The sequence below is a fragment of the Paramisgurnus dabryanus genome, chromosome 8, assembly GCF_030506205.2.
Source record: "Paramisgurnus dabryanus chromosome 8, PD_genome_1.1, whole genome shotgun sequence".
Classification (NCBI taxonomy): domain Eukaryota; kingdom Metazoa; phylum Chordata; class Actinopteri; order Cypriniformes; family Cobitidae; genus Paramisgurnus; species Paramisgurnus dabryanus.
In genome coordinates, this window is record NC_133344.1 from 26,533,155 (window position 1) to 26,556,871 (window position 23,717).

At 37.8% G+C, this 23,717-nt stretch overlaps 1 protein-coding gene across 2 annotated transcripts; it reads left to right on the top strand.

The window, feature by feature from the left end:
* Positions 1-4,333: 4,333 nt before the first annotated feature.
* LOC141279800 (alpha-2-macroglobulin-like) lies at positions 4,334-19,070 on the top strand. Of its 2 annotated transcripts, XM_065281256.1 has the most exons (34): positions 4,334-4,491; positions 4,730-4,910; positions 5,037-5,193; positions 8,085-8,137; positions 8,263-8,283; positions 8,550-8,715; positions 8,813-8,897; positions 8,983-9,091; positions 9,177-9,297; positions 9,423-9,532; positions 9,600-9,770; positions 9,861-10,112; positions 10,220-10,432; positions 10,942-11,091; positions 12,945-13,070; positions 13,228-13,318; positions 14,324-14,432; positions 14,863-15,085; positions 15,161-15,290; positions 15,376-15,497; positions 15,619-15,670; positions 15,796-15,879; positions 15,976-16,152; positions 16,246-16,321; positions 16,413-16,569; positions 16,641-16,715; positions 16,797-16,959; positions 17,042-17,235; positions 17,326-17,538; positions 17,669-17,790; positions 18,183-18,264; positions 18,411-18,476; positions 18,590-18,695; positions 18,823-19,070. In XM_065281256.1, the coding sequence occupies exons 1-34, from the start codon at positions 4,385-4,387 to the stop codon at positions 18,861-18,863; spliced, it is 4,305 nt and encodes a 1,434-aa protein (XP_065137328.1). In that variant the 5' UTR covers positions 4,334-4,384; the 3' UTR covers positions 18,864-19,070. The 2 variants fall into 2 exon arrangements, with proteins under 2 accessions (XP_065137328.1, XP_065137335.1); XM_065281263.1 differs by lacking the exon at positions 10,220-10,432.
* Positions 19,071-23,717: the final 4,647 nt, after the last annotated feature.

Below are 23,717 nucleotides of genomic sequence, written 5' to 3' on the forward strand. Positions count from 1 at the left end.
AATTGAACCCTGTGGGACTCCACATGTCATGGATGTCCACTCAGATTTATGGTTACCTATGTTCACATAGTAACCTCTTCCTTGTAGGTATGTTTTAAACCATTTGAGAACCATCCCAGAGAGCCCTACCCAGTTTTCCAGTCTATGTAAGAGTATGGTGTGATCTACTGTGTCAAAGGCAGCACTAAGATCTAGTAGCACCAGCACTGATATTTTACCTGAATCAGAGTTTAAGCGAATATCATTTATTATCTTTATGAGCACTGTCTCTGTGCTGTGATGCTGACGGAAACCAGATTGAAAATTGTCCAGATAGCCATTTGAGTTTAAGAATTTGTTCAGCTGATTGAAAACAACCTTTTCAACGATCTTGCTTATAAACGGAAGATTTGAGATAGGTCTGTAGTTGCTAAGTATGGTTTTGTATAGGTTACTCTTTTTTAGGAGAGGCTTAACAACTGCTGTTTTTAATGACTCTGGAAAAGTGCCTGTGATCAGAGAGGTGTTTACTATTTTTAAGAGGTCAGTTTCTAAGCAGTTAAGCACCTTTTTGAGAAAAGATGTGGGGAGAGTGTCAAGGCTGCAGGTTGATGCTTTAAGATGTTGTACTGTTTCTTCCAAGGTTTTTATATCAATTATGTCAAATTCTGAGAGAATGGCTAATTTCTGAGGTTGTTGCAATGATATCTGACTGACCACAGTACAATTTGAGGTCGTATTGATTGCCATTTTGATATTACTGATCTTCTCAGAGAAAAACTTAGCAAACTCATTGCATTTGTTGTCAGAGAGCATTTCACTAGGAACTTGATTTGGGGGGTTTGTTAGTCTCTCTACAGTAGCAAAAAGAGTGCGAGTGTGGTTTATGTTGTTATTTATAATATTGGAGAAGAAGGTCTGTCTAGCTGTGCCTAGTTCTACATTGAAAGCACGAAGACTGTCCTTATAGATACTATAATGTACTTCAAGTTTTGTTTTCCGCCACATACGTTCAGCTTTTCTGCATGTTCTTTTCATGTGCTGTACTGCTGTTGTGTTTCTCCAGGGTGCTTTACGTCTGCCAGTGATCACCCTGACCTTTACTGGAGCTATATCATCAATAGCATCTTTAACTTTTATGTTAAAGTTTTCAAGGAGAACATCAACAGAGTCTGCGGATATGTTTGGCAACATTGACATAGCATTCATAAATACCTCACTGGTGTTCTCATTAATGAGCCTTTTTTTGACATAGACAGATCTAGCATCAGTGGCAGGACAGATTAATAAATCAAAGTAAACACAGAAATGGTCAGATAGCGCTTCATCCTTGATTACAGTGGATGAAATGTTTAGACCCTTGCTAATGAGCAGATCAAGAGTGTGTCCTCGATTGTGTGTAGGACCTTGCACGTGCTGGGTCAGATCAAAAGTGTTTAAAACATTTAACAGTTCAATCGCAGTATTGTTTTCTGAATTGTCTATATGAATATTAAAATCTCCAGCAATAACAAAATAATCAAATTCAGAGGAAATTGTTGATAAAAGTTCTGTGAATTCATCAACAAATGCTGAGGTGTATTTGGGAGGTCTATAAATAATTGTAAACAGAATGCGTGGTGTACCTTTTAGAGCAATACACAAATATTCAAAAGACTGGTAATCGCCAAGTAACACTTGCTTGCATTGAAAGGCATCTTTGAATAAAGCAGCTATTCCTCCACCCCTTCTAACAGCTCTACAGACATTTATAAAGGTAAAGTTGGGTGGGGCTGATTCATTGAGGACTGTAGCACTGCAGCTGTCATCTAACCAAGTTTCATTTAGAAACATAAAGTCCAGGTTGTTAGTGGTGATAAGATCATTAACTAAAAAGGATTTGTTCTTTAGTGAACGGATGTTCAGAAGTGCTAACTTAACAGTAACTGGTTTTGGAACTGTATCAATCTTAGAATGACGTATAATAGGCAGTAGATTAGATAGAATTGCTGTGCGGCTGGAGACGGCCTTCATCTTTCTATCACATGTCAGGACAGAGATAGGGAAAGCTAAAGGGACATTGGGCGCCCGCTTGTTCTTAAAATATTTATGATTGTTACTGCTGACGTAGCGGGAACCCAACACACATCAGTTACCAGTGCTGTTTGCAGATGAGGGCTGGTGTGATCCCTGACGTTGAGGCAGAGGTCGGAGTGCTCTCTGAGATGGAGGGGGAGGGCGGGCTGGGCCCGAAGGCTTTGGTGGTTGAGGAGCCCGCCGTTTCTTGGTTGATATTTGGGGATTCGCAGCAATAGAGTGGGAGAGCTTTGTTCCAGCAGATACCAGTTTCTCCATTTTCTCTGAAAAGCCCAGAAGTGGTGATGTTGGAGAGAGGGAGAGAGAGTGTGACGACATCAGCTGTGATTCTGGTGTTCCTGAAAGCTGGGAGGGAGTGTTATCATTCCTCTGGTCATTATCAACAGAAACGTCCTTGGGTGTTGATTCACAATCCAGCTGTAGCGAGGTCTGTGGGCAGGGCTCAGTCTGAGCTGTGTCTGTGAACAGTAGTTGTGACTGCAGAGTTTTATCCTTGTCATCTGAATGTCCATCCAGGTGCTGGTGTAAAATCCTGTGGTCATTTCCGCTGTTCATTAGTGGACTGGCACACTCAGCTGATGGATGATGCATGGAGAAAAAGATATTGTCTTTAAGCAACCTAGCACCTAGTTTGTTTGGGTGGATACCATCTGTGTTAAAAAGTTGCCTTTGACTCCAGAAGATATTGAAATTGTCAATGTAATTCAGTCCTCTCATGGTGCAGGTTTTTTGCAGCCATGAATTTAAGCTTAGTAGACGAGAAAATATATTTGTTCCTCGGGCTGGAAGAGGTCCACTGATGAAAAATTGAACTTTCAGTCTTGTAAGTGTTTCAAAAAGTTCATTGAAATCCCCCTTAAGGAGCTCAGACTGCTCTTTTCGAATATCATTCTTTCCCACATGTATGACAATCCGACTGACAGACTTATGTTTCATCAGAATGTTGCAAAGTTCCTTGTTAACATCAGAAACCGTTGCCCGAGGAAAACAGTATGTACGGGTAGCCTTGCTTTCAAAGTTTCTGATAATATTGTCACCCACTATCAGCGTGTTTGGCTCGGCTGCTGTCTGAGCGGAGCGCCGCTGCCTATATGATGTTGAGCGTCTGTTAGCTCTGTAAGCTACTGGCTGACGTGATCTGTGTCCATTAACATTTGGGGATTCTTCACCCAAACTCATTAGTGCTTCAAATCTATTTTCAAGCCGTACAGGGGGTGGTAGAATACCAATATTGGCTACTCGAGTTGTACCCATATCTGGGGTAGATGATGCTAATGCAGCAATTTGTGACACTCGTGACAGTCTAATGTCTTGAGCACTTTTGGGTCTCGCACCCTGTTTATGCCATCGGTTTGTGTCCTCAATTTCTTTAGGTTTATCTGAGCTCACTATGACCTGTTTAAAAACATTAGGTTCACAGGACTCACCAGCTTTATGTTGAGAAGGACCACGATGAAGCTCCGCTGTATGTTCTGGCAGGGTCGGCAGCGCCACAAGTAACTTTGTTTCGAGAACTGCAATCTTTTGTAAAAGTCTGTGGCAATTTGAGCAGCAGGTGGATTTAGATCCAGAAGAAGGCATTCTTTCTTCTTTTCTTCTGTTTGAGTGTGGGCAGCTGTGTTGTCCTGTTTTAGGATTGTCAGCTGCCGGCAATAGCAGACTGGTAGACCGCTTTGACAAATTCCCCAAGTTGTTGAATGTTCCAAATATCAATATAGTTCCAGGAATTTGTAGTTTTAGTGTGAGTGCCCAATTGTTTAGTTTGAGCACTGTGCTGAACTGCTGGTAGTTAAATCAAAAGATAAAAGCGAAAAAGCAAAAGCGCAAAGCACAGAGCGCAAGTAAAAGCGTCCGAACAGTAGCGAAGCAGGAAGTAGAATTTTAGACGTTGGTGGTATCACATCAAATGAGTCATTCTGGAACAAAAACCTACACTGTTTAATATGATTATACACTGCTTTGCATGCCAGATAAAAGTGTTTGCTCACCTCTGGACTAAATCATAATGAATTAAAATCATTTTCACATCTTTTAAATAATGGTAGCGTTGGTTATATTGGAGTGTTATGCACTTTATAGCTGTATATTGCTGTATATTCTTTATTTTATTATAGTTACTGTTTAAACGTGTGTAATATTACAAATTGTTGGTTAAATTCCCAAATTAACTTTAATCATTAAGGTAATTTAGCATACGTTGTCAAACTGAATAAACTGCATAGTTGAATGATTAATCAGATGTTCAATACAGATGTTTTTGAAGGACCTCCTATAGCAAAAGAGTCCCTATAAAATAAAAGGCACAGTCCAAATTCACTAAACGAGCTGGATGATCGATCATCATTCTGTCATCATGGCTCTTACTGCTGGTTGTTTTTGGAAAGGACTCCTGCTGCTCTCTTTTCTCTTCATTTCTATAAATGGACAAACAGAGCCGTAAGTCACTATTAATGATCACTGTGTTTGTTTTTATTCCATAGTTGTTCTGTTTTATTGCTGTCTGTCACATTTTTAAATGCATGACAATAAATAAATATCTGAAACTACTGCAGACAAACTGACTGTGATGGGTTGCATTAAATTTTTTTAGTATTTCTTAAATGTGTATAATTTATTAAATCTTTTTCAAATGCACATGACAGAATATAATATTAAATGTATCATCTCTCGACAGCTCTTTCATGGTGACATTTCCTGCATTGATCCAGTCAGGATCCGAAGCTAAACTGTGTGCAAGTCTCCTGAAGCCCAATGAAAGTCTTGTAATGACCGTTCATCTAGTGAAGGATGACCAGATCACATTATTACTGCAGGAGAAAACAGATGAAGAGTTTCATCGCTGCTTCAACTTCAAGGTTTGACATCAAAGCATGTTTAATAATAAACATGCATGATAATAAACAAGATCATAACGTATGTTTGATGTATTATCATCTTATTTAATTTTTGTTAATGATGTGTTTGTGATTATTTCTCATCAGGCTCCATTGGTGGAAGGAGAATCAGTGCAGAAAATAAAGGCTGAAATTAAAGGGGAGTCTTTCAAGATGACTGAAGAGAGAAAAGTTATGTTTAGACATTACAATCATTTGACCTTTATCCAGACTGATAAACCCATCTATAATCCAGGACAAACCGGTGAGATGTTTCAAAGGTTAAAACTAGTAGATTAACACAGCAGAGCAGTTGTATGTTAGGTTTGTACAGCAGTTCAATATTGACAGGTCAAATTTCATACTATTTCACACATGTAAATAAAGTGGGAGTTTGAATAGGGTTTTAGAAAATCAAATGTCCCCAAATAGAGTCCTCATTTTGAATCTTGGCCATTTCCACCATTGGGACGTACCACATTTCACAAAACTTTTTGGCCATTTGCAGTTGTTAAATAATTAACTAACATACAGTATTGAGCTTCACACTGTATCCTAAATTTCAAATGATAAAAGCTGGGCAGTGGTCTGCAGGGGCGGATCTAGAAAATTATTTTTGGGGTGGCAAGGGGGTGGGATGAGAACTAGGAGGGGTGGCAATGAAGTAAGCATCCTTGTATGGTTGTCGTGGATACAAGAAATTATATACTGTATAAACTATATTCGGTGTATACACTGGACCTCAAATTTTTATAACATAAAAAAATGCAACAACAAATGTTCCTATAAGTATCCAAGCAGCTACATTTAGCATCTCTAATGTAGCACCCTTTGTCTTAATACTGAGTTAATACATACATCTTACCATTATCTAAAAACACTGACTGTTTGCCTAGTTTATAATAATGTAAAACATATTTGAAAGGCACACATCTCTTTCTCTTATAACCCTCTTCTTTAATCCTTTCACTCACTTCATGATGGATTGTTTCTGTTTTTTCACTTCTTTTAGCTCTTCACCATCCATTTCTATGTTTCTTTCTTTCATGACTTCATCTACTCCTCTCCCTTCCCCAACATATTTTCTGTTTTATTTGTACCTTCCACTCCCATAGTATTTGATTTGTCTATTCTTTTTGGTTAAAAAAATGGATATCAGCCTTTCTTTTCATAGTATCCTGGAAAATGCAACATTAAGTTCTTTCAAGCTTTCTAAACATACACAACACTGAATAGTTTTGTCTCCTTAATGAAGACAAATAAAAACATTAGACTATATCAGTGATTTCATATGCACGTATGGAATATTTTGATTGCTGCAGTAGCTAACAAGACATGACGGGCTAGAAAGAACTGCTTAAAAGATATTTACTGCTTACACAAACCTGCAGTTCAGTTATAACTACCAAGCAACTACCGTTTCCTCAGGCAATATTAAACAATCACAGTTTAATTTTTGTATTTTATCCTGAAGCAACATTTATCTTAAAAATATGACCGTATTCAGTACTCTGATTTGCTGATGAGATGCTCAACTTAATCACTTTAAGACACTAAAGAGAAACCACTAATGTTTTGGCAGCATGTGATGATGTGAGGTGCTTCATTAGATCAGAATTATTCACTACAGACATGAAGAGACTCTTTCTTCATGGGCATAAGTTGCACGTTCATAAACATTCTTGCCTTTCACCGCAACGATGAAAAAGTAACGTTTGTGCTTTTTATACTTTGTGCTTGGGTCCGCTTTGTTTTGAGAACGTTGTACTTGTCATCGCTCTGTTGTTGCGGGTTTGTGCGACTCGGAAGGGATGGACTGCAGCGCGAGAACCGAGCTGCATGTGAGTGCCTTGGATGGGGCGATGCATCCTTTCACGGCAGTTTCCAAAAGTCTCCAGCCACGCCAGAAAAGATCGCTAGATTTGTCCGTGTCGCTTTTTTAATAAAGTCGCTAAAGGGGTCTAAAAAGTTTCTTAATGTAGCGACAAAGTCAACAAGTTGGCAAGACTGCACAGACTTTTTTTATACTGTAAAAGACTTTCTGCTGGGACTGACTGTTCGTGCTTGTATGAACTCTGCTGCCTCTGGTTGGCTAACGATGGAAATTAAGCCAATCCTCATCAGCTATGTGGTTGTCCCACCCCCTCTAAGACACACACACCAATCATCGTCAGATATGTGTCTCCCACCCCTAAACACACGCAGAGAAAAACTCCATTGCCTTTCTGGTTAAAAGAGCCTACTCGGGTATATATTAGATATATTAGGATACCAGCGCTGGGGTGGCATATGGGGTGGCAATGCTTTTATTTAGGGTGGCAACTGCCACCCCGTGCCACCCCGGTAGATCCGCCCCTGGTCTGGGGGTTAGAGAATCGGGCATGAAGGTTCCCGGTTTATTTCCCAAGACTAGCAGGTCAAATGCCCAGTTCCTCCCCTGGTGCTGTATTGCTAGCTGTCCACTGCTCTCTGTGTGTGTGTCTATTTATACTCACTTGGATGGTTTAAATGCAGAAGTCACAAGGTATGAGTTACTATGCATAAGCCATTAGATGTAACACTTATATTGCTTTTCCATTGATCAAGAATGCCAAATGTAAAAACCTGTGATGATCATGGGAGTCTGGGATTGTGTAGATATAAGTATGACTGGAGATAATGATACAGGGTCTGTTCTTTGGACCATTGTTTTGGGGAAACTTGCACATTCAAACATGTATGTAATACCGCATATTTTATAAAATAAATTGGTTACACTTTATTTTAAGGCAACACTGTTACATTGTAATTCTATATTTAAGTACTAAGTAATAATCATCAACAACATGTACTTACTGTAGGGTTGGGGTTAGGATTAGGGTTTGGTTTAGGATTAGTTGCATGTAATTATGCATAATTAACTGTTATTAATACTATAATAATTACATGTAACATGTGTAACAAAGACACCGTAAAATAAAGTGTTACCAATAAATTCAATTTTAGAGAAAGTCAAATAAATGTGTATTAAATGGACAAATTACACAAATACATCATTTGAAATCTTTGTAAAGGTTTAACAGTTCTTATGCAACAATGAGTTACTACTATCCATATGTGAAAAACAACATTTATCACAATAAAACATGTTTTTAACTTATTTACATATTTTTTTAGTACATTTCAGAGCTGTTACCATGGATACAAATTTTGTACCCCTTGAACAACAGGTTTGAGATTTTGTTCTTTTACTTTTTATTTTTTCTTGTAAAGAAAACAGAAATTTTGTGCAATAGTTTTGAATAATTTTGACATTTACAAGCGATTTAATTATCATTTGCTCTTTTGTTTACAGTACAGTACAGTGGTGCTTGAGGTAAGAATACAAAACCTCCTGTACAGTCATTCACGACAGACACAACTTAACCCTGTGAAGACTTAACAGGGGTGTTGGCATATAGTTTTGATAGGTTACATCGAAGGGTTTACCTATTGCCCCATTTTAGAGAACAGAATAATTCACCAAAACTTAATATTTTGTATTTGCAAGTTTTGTGATAAAACTGTTAGAGATTTCTTCAGTAATAGTAAAGATTATGTAACTGTCTATAACCTCTGTATTTTGTCTTTGGTATTAAACAGGACAGTCAAAATAACAGGATCGGTCAGTGGACCAATATTTCCTCAACACGATGGATATTGCAGCGTTCTTATGACTTAAACCCTGAAGCGCGTCAGGGCACGTACAGACTGAGGGCTCACATTGGTGAAAGACAGATAACATCTTATTTTCAGGTGAAAAAATATGGTAAGTTATAGCTACAAACAATGTGCAATTGTTTGCTTGAGACAAAGTTTATAAATAGTCATAATAATCAGACTTCATTTAATTTTTGCCCTCTCAGTTTTGCCGAAGTTTGAAGTTACTATAAAAGCACCAGATAGTGTGAACGTGGCTGATGAGGAAATGAAAATTGAAGTTTGTGGAAAGTGAGTTTCACATAATATTTATATTTCACATAATATTTCTGAAATTTAATTTTTTTATCTATCATTCACTTGCACGTTTTCACAGATACACTTATGGGCAGCCTGTTCCTGGAAAATCATGGATAAACGTGTGTCGTAATCCTTCACGTTACTACAGTGAAAACAATATAATCTGTTTCACTGAAACCGTTGAGGTTTGTGAGTATGCAGTACAAGAAGATTCATGTGACCTGTATTTAGTAGTCACTTTATTCTGTTTGTGTCTTTCATTACCATTAGATAAAGGAGACAGGCTGTGCCATTCATTCTTTTAATGTGTCGGCCTTCAGCAACATTACAATAAACAATCAACTGTACAATCATCTTAATGTTGATGTGAAAGTAACAGAAGAAGGAACAGGTGAGCTGTGACTGTAGACATGAATTCACGCTTTTGCAATATACTGATCATCTTTATTTGTATTGTTAAAATAAATTGCGATTCAATATCATGTAAGATGCACAGTAACCATCTGTATTTAACAGAGACCACCATGACAAAATCAGAAACTGTATCCCTCACTTATGAAATTGGACATTTGGCAATTACAGACCTACCAAAGACATATAAACACGGATCAGTCATAATAGGAAAAGTAAGTTTGTATTTTTTACACTTATCAATAAATGCACAGATCTTAACTCCTGCTTATTTTTTAACAGATCAAGGTTACAGATTTCAAAGGAACACCAATATCAAACAAAGACGTTTATCTCTTTAAGGGGGAGCACTGGTCCCCAAATCTGCTCTTTAATCTCACTACAGATGACAATGGACTGGCAGCATTCTCACTTAATACATCTAGTCTGCCTAAAAGTGATCTTAATCTGATGGTATGATAGTTTGTCCTAATCCAGTTTTCTGTTGTTTAAAGTATTGACTTGGATTTGCATGGTTGTAATTTCTCGTTTATTGTTGTCCAGGCAAGCGTATATCCAGGATTTCATTTAAATACCTATGGCAAGCCTTACATCTCAACAGATCAAGAAAGAGTTTCAATTTTCCAGCCCCCCACCCCAAAACCCTCATATATCCCATATACCCCATCATTTAGTGAACTGACTATAGACAATCTTAAGGAACCCTTAAAGTGTGATGCTGAGCTTCCAGTAACCATTAATTATCATTTCATTGGAGAAGCCATTAATAACTTCAACACTGACATCGTCTACATGGTGAGTATCAATACTACATGTTCATTATCAGTGTAGCGTTTCATAGAGATCTGTTTGACAGTATTAACTGGTCAGTTTGTTAACAGTGTGTCGTGTGTTTGTCTCAGGTCTTGTCCAGAGGTGTGATAGTTCATCATGGATATGAGAAGGTTGAAGTGAAGACTTCTAATGGAGCAGCGAATGGCACAGTGTCATTCAAACTGTCTGTTAAAGCAGATCTGACTCCAGTAGTGCAGATACTTGCATACTGTGTTCTGCCCAGTGACAATGTAGTTGCTGTGAATAAAAACTTCAACACTGAAAAGTGTTTCAATAACAAGGTGTGAAACAATGCAGCAATTTCAAAATATAACTTAGGATTTCCTGTAATTATTTCCTTTTTGAGGCACTTGCTGTATGGTCGCTCTATCTGTGACTGGAGAAAGCTTCCAACAAAGCAAAATTACCTTCAAAGGTTTGGGTGTGTAAACTTTGGAGGAAGTTGCCGTCATTGTGTCTCATAGTGTGGCCGATTAAAATACACTTGGCTAATAGAGCAATCAAAACAATAATTTTCTTTTTACCTGGAGCATCTGTTTGCACGCGTCCCCTTCCTTGAAAGGGTGCACACTGTTTGAAATTAACCCAGTTCTAACATGAAAAAACAAATGGCCGAAATGTTACCTGTCATTCTGAGCTTCGAGTGGATGGTGGAAGAAAGAAGTTATATTGTGTGATATAGCTCTATATCATTACGACTGTGATTATAGAATATATGTAGATTTTTTAAGAGTGAAATGATGAATCCTATTTCTTACTGTATGATCTTCCTGTTGTGTTGTTGTCTCAGGTGTCTCTTCAGTTTTCTCCTGCTACAGCAGTTCCAGGTGAAGCAAACACAATACAGCTGTCGGCTCAGCCTGGTTCACTGTGTGCTCTCAGTGCTGTAGATAAAAGTGTTCACATCTTGGAACCAGGAAAACGTCTGGATGCTGATAAGGTCTCACTAAATCTCATCCATACTCACTGTAGATAGATGTCTTATATTTTGGTAACGCTTTAGATTACAGCCCGGAAAGTACTGCATAAATACAGCGAATTTACAGCGTATGTTTCTGTAATTATAGTAAACTTATGAAGTACGTACATGTAATTATAAGGGAACAATTTATAATATTTGGGGAACAAAGGGGTAACATCCAGGAAAAATACAAATAATATATGCTGTAAGTATTTTAGATTACTAAACAACAAAACTTTAAATTCAGTTAATGTGTTTATGCTATACAATACAATTTATTTAGAATATTCAATAAAGGTTACTTACCTTAAGAAAGAAAAAGAGTACAGGAATTTGTTGGGTCATCAAGCAAAATTAAAAATAGGCAAGGCAACTATGGTGAAAACAAAGCAAGCAAAACTAGAACTACACTCTTAGAACGGATGTGTTAAAAACAACACATTAGTGTTGATTCTGGGACAACACACTAAATGCGTTGTCCCAGAATCCACCCATCTCTGTGTTATTATGGAAACAACACATTTTGTGTTACTTTTAACACAACTTGTGTGATATTTTAACACAAAATGACACATAATGTGTTAAAATTACACATAATGTTTTAAAAACTTAACACACAAAGATGTGTAAAAAATTAACACATCCTTTCTAAGAGTGTATTTTCTGTAGTTACTGTGTAAATATACCATTGTTTTGTGTTGTTACAGTCTAAGTCAAAAAATTTTACCCCCTTGTTTCACGTAGTAGGAGTAAGTACAGAATCTGTGGGCTGTAGATTAAAGTGGCACTTGTTAACCCCTTGTTTCACGTAGTTACAGAGTAAATACAACATCTGCGGGCTGTAAATTAAAGTGGCACTTGTTACCCCCTTGTTTCACGTCGTTACAGAGTAAATACAACATCTGCGGGCTGTAAATTAAAGTGGCACTTGTTACCCCCTTGTTTCACGTAGTTACAGAGTAAATACAACATCTGTGGGCTGTAAATTAAAGTGGCACTTGTTACCCCCTTGTTTCACGTAGTTACAGAGTAAATACAACATCTGCGGGCTGTAAATTAAAGTGGCACTTGTTACCCCCTTGTTTCACGTAGTTAAAGAGTAAATACAACATCTGCGGGCTGTAAATTAAAGTGGCACTTGTTACCCCCTTGTTTCACGTAGTTAAAGAGTAAATACAACATCTGTGGGCTGTAAATTAAAGTGGCACTTGTTACCCCCTTGTTTCACGTAGTTACAGAGTAAATACAACATCTGCGGGCTGTAAATTAAAGTGGCACTTGTTACCCCCTTGTTTCACGTAGTTAAAGAGTAAATACAACATCTGCGGGCTGTAAATTAAAGTGGCACTTGTTACCCCCTTGTTTCACGTAGTTAAAGAGTAAATACAACATCTGTGGGCTGTAAATTAAAGTGGCACTTGTTACCCCCTTGTTTCACGTAGTTAAAGAGTAAATACAACATCTGCGGGCTGTAAATTAAAGTGGCACTTGTTACCCCTTTGTTCCGAAAATATTATAAATTGTTCCCTTAAAATTACACGTATGTACTTTATAAGTACACTATAATTACAGAAATGTATGCTGTAAATTCGCTGTACTAACGCAGTACTTTACTGCATATATTATTTGTATTTTTCCTGGTTGTTACCCTTTTATTCCCCAAATATTATAAATTGTTCCCTTATAATTACACGTACGTACTTCATAAGTAAACTATAATTACAGAAACATACGCTGTAAATTCCCTGTACTTACCCAGTACTTTCCGGGCTGTAATCTAAAGCGTTACCTATATTTTTTATAAGGAAGACTTATGATTCATCCTTTTACAGATTTTTAACCTTTTGCCAGTGCATTCAGTGTCAGAATATCCATACCAGGCTGAAGATGAGCAACCATGTTTGCATGTTAGATCCCGTCGAGCTGTGGGAATAGATCACGCCTATGAATCCTTAAAGGTAACAAAGTTGATGATGATTTTCTTTTCTGCATAATATTAAATAGTTTTTTACATACAGGCATACATTAAATGAAATGATTTATAAAACTAGGTAGTGATTATTAAAGATATGCATAATGTAACTATTCATTTGCTTTATTTTTGCTGTTTGACAGAAAGTGGGATTAAAAATGGCAACAAATTTGGCTGTGCGAGAACCTCGGTGTCTTATATACAAGGGCGTGACTTTTCACAGACACAATCCAAGTAAATATTTGTTTTTATTGTAATATATGTACGAATGAATTCTTTACTAAAAAGTTTCAATTAAAAGAAAAGACAGATTTACCGGTAGCCAGTTTTAAGCCTTAACATCTATATGATTAGCCTAGAAATCTAGACGCACCCTAGCGGCCGCAAAATATATTTGCTGCCAGGGTTTAGTCTAGGCACTCACAATACACTTAACCGGTCCAAAAACCAAAATTTGGTCAGGCCAATCACATCGTGTGTAGCGTCTGTGGGGCGGGCTTAACATGATGACGACAGAGCTGCAACGACTCTGGAGGACTTAGACTTATGTTTTTCTTTGAGAGAAGAGCAAATAAACCCTACTGAAGTCCTTTTTAAGCAAGAAAGATGTGTTTGGAGTTTTGCCGACTGGTTACGGTAACTACGTCACCTTCTTCGTTGCTCTGATCCGTCATAGCGCTATCCTATTGCGTGCAGAGGCATTTTGAGGGACAACCTTATATCCCGCCCCTTGCATTGAGCCGTTTGTGTGAAGAGTTGCCAGACCTTACATCTTGATGTAGGTCTGGCTAACCAGGCTACAATATGATAGCATTTTTATCATATGGCAAGCATCTTTAAAAGCAAGCAGTTCTTTAGTGTTTATATGTACTGTAGGCTATATCAAAGTCTGTCAAATTAGGTTATCACGTTTTTCAAATACAGCATAATCTTGTCCAACGATGTTTTCTCAACAACTTATTTGAATTGATACTATACTTAAATATGCTAAATCATAAAAATAATGAAACTGTCAAAAGATTGTGATCTTCCACTAATCATAAGCACGTATAGCATGTGCGTCAACAACTCTTTTTAAGTGAGCTACCAAAAATTACATACTGAACATGGGCAGTTAGAACAAATATAAACCAAATAAATATAACACACAGCAACTGACTTATTTACAAAACACAATATGGAATATCGCTCTTACAATGATGAAAACTCCTTTTTAAAAAATACTTCTTCTCCTTTCAGTGATGTATGACTATACCATAGCTCGACTAGGTGGTAGTTTTGGAGGTCCTCAAGTAACAGTACGGAGCGTCTTTCCAGAAACATGGATTTGGCAACTTTCTGAAGTTGGGTTAGTGAAGCTGCCTTACAGTAGCAGTTATTGTATCCTTCGGCATAGTGATTTAATAGTTATTTATTATAAAATAATTATAAAGTTAATGTCATGTTCAAACTGTGTCATAACTTTCGGCATTTGTTATCTCAGGAGTGGGGAACCCTGGGTCGTGGAGGGCCACTGTCCTGCAGAGTTTAGTTCCAACCCTAACCAAATACACCTGAATTTCATTTCCAAGTTATCCTGAAGACTTGAATTAGATTTTTCAGGTGTGTTTAATTACGGTTGGAAGTAAACTCTGCAGGGCAGTGACCCTCCAGGACCAGAGTTCCCCACCCATGTGTTATCACAATAGCATCACATAAGATAAAGACTACTTGCATATGAAATTTATACTGCAAAAATTACCTTGCAAAGTTCAAATATTGTAGTGATTCCACCACAGGGACTCTGGATCAACACAGGTTCCTGTCAAAGTTCCTGACACCATCACCACCTGGGAGACGGATGCCTTCTGTCTGTCCTCCAAAGGTTTGGGTTTGGCTCCTGCTCAGCTGACAGTTTTCCAGCCCTTCTTCCTGGAGCTTTCTCTGCCTTACTCCATCATCCGTGGGGAGATCTTTGAACTGAAGGCCACCGTCTTCAACTATCTGTCCAAATGTATCATGGTGAGATTTCTGTGAACATCTTCTCATATTTCTGTCATATCAAATCTGAAGTAATCCTCCATCTTTCATGGACAGGTTAAAGTAACTCCAGCTCCATCTTCAGACTTCACTCTTAAAGCCTCCTCTGATGATGACCAGTATTCATCCTGTCTGTGTGCTAATGGAAGAAAAACCTTTAAATGGATTCTCACTCCTTCTGTTCTTGGTCAGTTTGTTTAATCTGAATCAATGTCTTGTGTTTTTGTAAGTATTTCATCAGTGGAGATGATTATGAGTTGTTTGTTTTGTAGGAGTGTTGAATATAACAGTGAGTGCAGAGGCAGAGCAGTCACAGACTGTGTGTGACAATGAGATTGTCAGCGTGCCAGAGAGAGGACGCATTGACATAGTTACTCGAAGTCTCCTTGTACAGGTGAGCTCACCGCCAACAGATCTCACACATAACACAGATGTTTCTTATGTCATCCTAATATTGCTTATATTTTTATGATATGATTTTAATCATAAATCTGTTATATTATTTTCTGCTGTAGGCTGAAGGGACTGAAAAGACAGAGACTCACAGCTGGTTACTGTGTCCAAAGGGTTTGTTAACGTTTAATGCTTGTGATAAAAGTTAAAATATAAAAACTGTTGTGATAGACTCATGTTTATTGTGTACAATCATAATGTGCTGATCATTGACATGTTTTCATTTTTCTTTTTCATAGGTAACAGTCTTTCAGAAGAGCTGGATCTGACGCTTCCTAAAGATGTGATAGAGGGATCAGCAAGATCTTCAGTTTCAGTCATTGGTAACATTTACTGTAGATACACAAACAGAAATGAGACGATACATTTGTATTTTAAATTTAATGACACAATGTAAATTTTTTAAATTTCTGTTGTAGGAGACATATTGGGTCGTGCACTGCAGAATCTTCATGGATTATTACGAATGCCGTACGGCTGTGGAGAACAAAACATTGCTGTTCTGTCTCCCAATATTTACATTTTACAGTATCTGGAAAACACAAAGCAACTCACTTCAGCCATCAGAGAGAGAGCCACAGGCTTCCTGAAGAGTGGTAAGAAAAAAGAAATCATGGATTTAATTCATGCTTGCATCAAAATGTTGTGTAAGAAAAAAATCACTGTTCAATCACTGTCAAACTAAACAGGATATCAGAGACAGCTGAACTACAGACATGACAGTGGTGGATACAGTACATTCGGCAATGGTGAAGAGAATACATGGTGAATATTTCATTTTAATTTTCACTTTCACTTTGGCGTGATCAAGACTTTTGATTAAAAACTGATAAATCTCCAATATCCAAACCGCCAGGTTGACATCTTTTGTCCTGAGGTCTTTTGGCAAAGCACAGAAGTACATATACATTGATCCAGATGTTATTAAAAGTGCAAAGGATTGGTTAATAAGTAGGCGCAGTACAGATGGTTGTTTTATTCAACAAGGAAGTTTGTTCAACAACAGAATGAAGGTACGTGATTAAAGATTTTCATGATAAATTTACTACAGTATGTCGCTTTATTTGCTTCTGTGTCTCTACAGGGTGGAGTAAATGATAATATAACCATGACTGCTTACATCACCGCATCATTACTTGAACTGGAAACTCCAGTCACAGTAAGTACATCAACAGAGATCATAGTATAAACTATTAGATGAATGACACTCACATCTGCTGTTTATCTGTTTGTGTTTCAGGATCCTGTGGTCGCTCAAGGTTTGTCCTGTTTGAGGTCCATCATTGGGCATCTTAAAAACACTTACAGCACTGCGCTGCTTGCCTACACTTTCAGTCTGGCAAATGACACGGACACCAGGCAGCAGCTTTTAAAGGAACTGGAAAATCTTGCCATTTCAGAAGGTAAAGACATTCGTGTATTCTTGAATGTCAACAATATATGTTGTTTTATCTGTCATTTATTCACATGTCTTTGATCCTAAAGGGTCTCAGCTTCACTGGTCTCAGTCAGGATCTGTTGATGATTCTGGTTCTCTGTCAGTGGAGATCAGCTCATATGTTCTGCTAGCTGTTCTCACTTCAGATTCAGTCACTACAGTTGAGCTGGGTTATGCTAACAGGATCGTCAGCTGGCTTGTCAAGCAGCAGAACGCCTATGGAGGATTCTCATCTACACAGGTTAATCATACTAATGAAAATGAAGTAATCTTAGTGAACATCTGTTTATTTTATTACCCAGAATGCATTTCCATGTTTTGATGTTATCAGGACACAGTTGTGGCTCTTCAGGCTTTGTCTTTGTACGCCACCAAAGTCTTCAGCTCTGATGGTTTCAGTACAGTGACGGTTCAGTCAGCAGGAGACTCTCACAACTTTGATGTGAATCAGGACAACAAGTTACTGTATCAGGAGAAGAAACTGACCAATGTTCCTGGCAAATACAGTATTGAAGTGAAAGGCTCGACCTGTGTGTCTGTGCAGGTCAGAAACTCCTTGTATATCTTAGCATTAATAAAAACACTTGGCATATCTCTGTGGTTTAACAAACTGTATGTGTGATGATTTATGAATTAGTTTGTGTTTGTATTGATTCTTTATTTCTTTCTCTCAGATGGCTCTGTTTTACAACATTCCCACTCCCAGTGAAGATAAAACATTGACCGTTGAAGCTACGCTTGAGGCTGATTGCAAAAAATCTTTTGCACAACCAAACAATTTGAACTTTACAGTCAAGTATGAACACATCTGAGTAACAATAGACATGATTATGGCTTTAGTTGTCTCTCAGACACATCTGAATAGCTAATTTCTCTTAGAAATTATTGCAAAATTAGCTCAAACTGGTCTGTATTTGACCTATAAATATTTCATTAATAATACCCAAATAACTTTTTCATAACAGCAAACAGACAATATGAAGTGAAATTACATATTTCTATTGTTACACCTATAAAAAATATAATTCTATAGAGAAATGTGAAGACAGAAACATAATGAATGATAGAAACTCTGATGTGTTAGTTTTACTAATTTCAAATTGCTCACTTTTTTCCTAAATTTTATTTGTTGTTATTATTTGAGGTATTCAAGAAACCAACCCCTTGAGTTATTTATTTATTTTGCAGATATAATGGTCCAGAGGAAACTACTAACATGGTTATTGTGGATATTAAGCTCTTATCAGGATTCACAGCTGACACATCATTGGTGGGTTTAAGTTTAAAAAGTGATGAATCACAAACTTGTTTTTTGAACTCTGATGTTTCTGCATTTTCATAGTTAAGTACAGTAACACAATAACTTTAGAAATTCTTGACAATAACTTTAATTACTTGAATAAATTTCCCTCACAGATGTTTGCACCATTTGTGGAGCGGGTGGATACTAAAGATGATCATGTCCTTGTATATTTGAAGGGGGTGAGAGATTAACACATTCGTATTTTGTAATTATTAATATAATTTATCCATAAATGTTTTAGCTTTAATGCCAATGACTGAGAGTTTGTCTTCTTTTGTTGATCCTCCTGCAGGTTCCAAAAAATCTCCCTTTGAATTATGAGATACAATTAAAACAGATTCTTCCAGTCAAGAACCTCAAGCCAGCTGTGATCAAAGTCTATGATTATTACCAAACAAGTAAGATTAGATGCTAGTTTTGTGTGTATTAAAATGTGATGCATTGCTCACTGACACACAACATTTAATTCATTTGAAAGTGTAATGTAGTATATTTTTTCTGTGATATTTTTTCTGTTTTCTTCAGGTGATCAGTCAGAGACCGAGTACTCCTTTCCATGTGAATAATGCAGCTCATTGCCTCCTTAGATGAAGTTTAAGTTGAAACTAAAATTATATTTTATGTGTTTAGTTTGTTTGTTTTTATTCTAAGCAACAATAAAGTGCTACTACATGAAAGTATTAAATTGTTTTGTTTTGGGGGATTTTTGGTCTACCACATCTCAAACAGCCCCAACCCCATGGGTCCTAACTTCAATAAATCTCTGTAATCTGTTTTTTGTCAACATCTCAATGTCTAAGCCTAATAACCTGATCAAATCACAAAGCATTTATGATTAATGAAGTGATATTACAATTCTACAATGAAAGATATAAAATAAAATAAATAGAGATAAACTGATAATGTATAGAATTAAATTAAATGCACTGCATGTTAGGTTGTTCATTTTACTCAAGACAATTACTAGAAGGGATACAGCTATGGCCAAAATCTTGTGAAATCTCACAGAATGAGCCCTACCTGTTTTCATCCTAATCCTAAAACCAAACCTAACCCTACACCCACATTGTGCAGAATGTAGCCATATCTGTATCCCCTCTAGCCAGAACAGACAACTAGAGCTTGAGTGACCGAATAGAATTCAAACGTATTTCAGGCAGACCTCTGACACCTCCTTTCATTATGTATAGCATATAAAAATGTTGGTTACCATGAGGCTGGGGGAAACATGTCAAAGGATGCATCTTAACTGTCTGGTATGACAGCCGAGCCCCTTGATTCCTCAGCCTTTTGCCAAATTCAGATTAATTCAGTCAATTAATTTATACAAGTCAACATTTGAAGTGGATCAAAACCTTTCCTAAAAGTTGTCTTAAAACCAATACCCAATATCCGTTCTTGTCTTAAAACAACTTGGATGAAAGTTTTTGATCCACTTCAAAAGTTGACTAGTATATATTCTTAAATGTCGTCCAGACTGAACTACCTTTTTAAGTCATTTCGTCCTACTAAAGTCCAAGTTAAAGTCGTGCATAGGTTGTACACCGTAAGCTATGTATAGGCCAGGGCTATTCAAATCTTAACCTGGAGGGCCGGAGCACTGCATAGTTTAGCTCCAACCCTGATCAAACACACCTGAGCAAGCTAATCAAGGTATTCATGATTACTAGACAATCACAGGTGGTTAAGTTTGATTAGGGTTGGAGCTAAACTATGCAGTGCTCCGGCCCTCCAGGGTAAAATTTTAATAGCCCTGGCGTAGGCTGTGCATTGTTCTGCGTAGCCTGACAAGCACCTCACCAAAATTTTAACAGCGCATCCATTCTATGTGGACCACAAGTGCTGTGATTGGTCCACTAGAACCCCTCCCATCAGGTAAAAACTGCCTCATAGGTATTTCTGTTTGCGGCGGTTTGAACAAAGATGGGCCAAGTTGAGGAGTGATTTAACTTAAACTGCAACAAAAGTGTTTACTTACTTCCATCATTGCTGGTCTTCTCAAATCATTCACAACAAGCTGCTGCTGCTTCTTCTTCCTTTGTGGGTTTACTGGTTAAGCTGCTATTGTGGTTACACGCGTGGATACTGCCTACCAATGGTACGCAGAAGTATATATGAAAGCCGACGTGTAGACTACACCGTTATGGCTACCCCATAGGACGTATGCAAAAATATAATCAGCCCTTAACAGTAAACTAGGTATCTAACCACAGGTATGCATGTACAGTATTATTGGCACCCTTGGTAAATATAATAAATATAATAAAGAAGCATAAAAAATTTCTGCATTGTTAATTCTTTTGATCTTTTGTTTAAAAAAACATGGAACCAAGGAAGATATTTTAAGCAATTGTAGTGGGACAAGGTGATTGACCGCTGTGCTCACCAATCGTACAGTAGGGCTCTCTATTTAAAGGCCAATTGGTTGAAGCCTTGTATGTGTCACGTCTGATTGTTACAGGTAAGCGTGCTAGCTCTTAGCATTTGGTTATTTTAAAACTCATGTGAATTCCAGTGCGTGTTGGCTCCAATGTTGGTGCCTTTTAGCACTGTTCAATGGTTTTCAAGAGTGCTAGCCTCTCAGGCTGACTCCCTGTATGCCAGGGCACTGGCAGCTGCCATGACAGCTGTAAGCCGGTGTCCGTAAGTTGTTGTGCCTGGCGTAAGAAGCGGTAAGTGCGTAACCCGCAACTTTAAGTCAGAGTGGTAATGTGCTCCTCGTGACAGCCCCCCCCGCCCCCCCCCCCCCTTTCTGGCACATTATGGCACCCGGAGGTTCTAAATGATTTACCTGCAAGAGGTATCTAACACAATTGCTGCAGCTGTCAATGAGACAGGCCTATATGCTGAAATGGAACCTTTTTGTTGACTGGTGTAAAATAGACATTGCTGCGATATCTTCATACCTCGCTCCAATAAACGACCTGGTTATTAGGTTTTTAATAGGTGCACGGAGACTAAAGCCTCAGCGCCCTCCCTCTATTTCTTCTTGGGACCTGTCTGTGGTGCTGAAAGCATTACACTTCTTTCAGAGATCAGGGGGTAAACCCAGTAGCGCCTCACTGCAGAACACGACATCCAGGGGGCGGGGTTGGATTTAGATCCAGGGGCGGAGCTGGATCGCGATCCAGAGATCCCATTGGTCGGCAGTTTTACCACAAGACACGTCATACACGTGTTGCTGCGTTACCATTTCCGCATTAAGTCATAACTAAATTAAGTTATTATTTTGACTATTAAATAACTTTACTTATGACTACAATAAAAGTAGTGCCTTTAGGGTGAAATGTAAGTTTTTTGCTATAATGTTTTGGAGTAAAACATTTCGGGTAAGCCTACGAGTAATCTTACCAAATGCAGTTTAAGACCTATTAATGGATACAGTATAAATATGCATAATTATTCAAATATATAGGCTATGGTATGTTATTTAGAAATTAATAAATTGAATGTTTATCTTGTATGGACTTTGAACTTGTTTTAACGCGTCTTTGCTTACAGCCATTAGGAAACAATTTTCCCTCGTAGATGGTTTACTTTTTTTTATTTGCTAATAAAAGATATCAAATAAATTTGTTTTTATATTTACTCGTATAGGAATAGCTGTGTAATAAGTGGGATAATGTACAAATAAATCCCTTCCCTGATATCAAACTGTCGGGAACATGTCCTTACCTCCCCTTACACCTAACTGTGATACTTTCTAAATGATTGAATCTTTATCAACTATATTATTAATCAAACAGACACTTATATTGTTAAGAGCAAACGTTGGCGACCACAGGTTGCAACTAATTGCGGGCTGCAACAACGCAAATATACTGGTTCATTTGGCGGAACAAAGTATATAAAGTGGGAGGAGTTGGATCTAGATCCAACCCCGCCCCCTGGATGTTGTGTTCTGCAGTGAGGACCATCTCGGTAAACCTGCAAGCGCTGCCTTAGGAGGAGGCAGACCCAGCCACAGCTTTATGTCCTGTAGGTGCACTGCTTCTTTATGTGGACCGAACTCAAAGCTTTAGGACCTCAGATTAGCTCTTTTCCTGTTAGGGGGTTCAGCAGAAAGGGAAATCTGTCACCAAGCAAAGGATGTCCCATTGGATTGTGGACACAAACGCCCTTGCTTATCAAACGCAGGGCATCCCATGCCCCTTTAATCTGAGAGCACACTCTACGAGAAGTGTGGCATCATCTTGGGCATTAGCTTATGGTTTCTTGCTGACAGACGTCTATTGAGCTGCTGGCTGGGCACCACCTAACACATTCACTAAATACTATAGTGTTTGTATCGAGCTGGTTTCCTCTCTGGTTCTCTCCTCAAACCGGTGAGATAACCGAGGGTTGGCTTGTGTGTTTAGGTTGTTTTACCTGACTCCAAAAGATGAAATCTTGTTGTTCATAATATGAATCAAATAGATAATTGTGGAATTTGGATAAAGATTTGATCATTCTTTTTTAACTCATTATTATATTGGACTCATTCATTCAATTACCAATGTCATATCAGCCCACATCGGCTGTAATGCGGGTTCCGAACACATACTTGGCCGTTCCAGAGGTTTTTGGCTAAAGCAATTTAATAATGTCGTTCCTGCAATCACTTGCTTAAAAGTACCCATGTAGCCCCTACAGTGGCCTACATACAACTTAATACAAAACTCAAACTATAACCAGAGGTTCAAGTTAGCACCGTCCAACCTGAAATGTGACTATACAACAACGTAATTATAGCAGAGATAATGATTAGAGGTTATGACTCATTGCCCTGATGGCCGACTGCATTACAACTTAGTTAGAGAACATAATTAGCATGAATTAACCCCGATCAAAGATATGTCGTATATACTTTATAGTAAATTAGAAGAGTCAATAATACAGAGAAAATGAGAATGAATACAAACATAACAATTTCTTAACCAAGTAGGAAATCATAATTCAGAAGCCATACAATCCAGTTCAAATACGAAACATAAATAAAAAACACTGCATACCTGGAAAAGGATGAAGATCTGGCTATAGATTCCTCAAAGTAAAATAAAAATACATGATTTTGTGTCTAAGATACAGCATCATTGGGTTCTTTTCTAAATATCGAAAATTCCACCTGAACCATTGACAAACATTCCTTAAATATCCAGAAAGAACAAAGCTTTGTAATAATGATAGAACTTTGGTAGTGATTGGTTGTTGTAAACTCAGGGGCGTTGCCTAATAGGCATACAGTGGATGATTAGTTTACAGGTTTTAAGGTGGGGGGGTGTTTCCCAACATTGAGTGAAGTTGGCTTACTTTATTGTTACACTTTAACATTGAATAATTCATTTAACATTGAATTTTGTGGTCATATGAGTGAGCCCATTGTACCACTATCACTGAGAGATTTCAAATGATATCAAACAAGATCAGATTCAGAGCTGAGA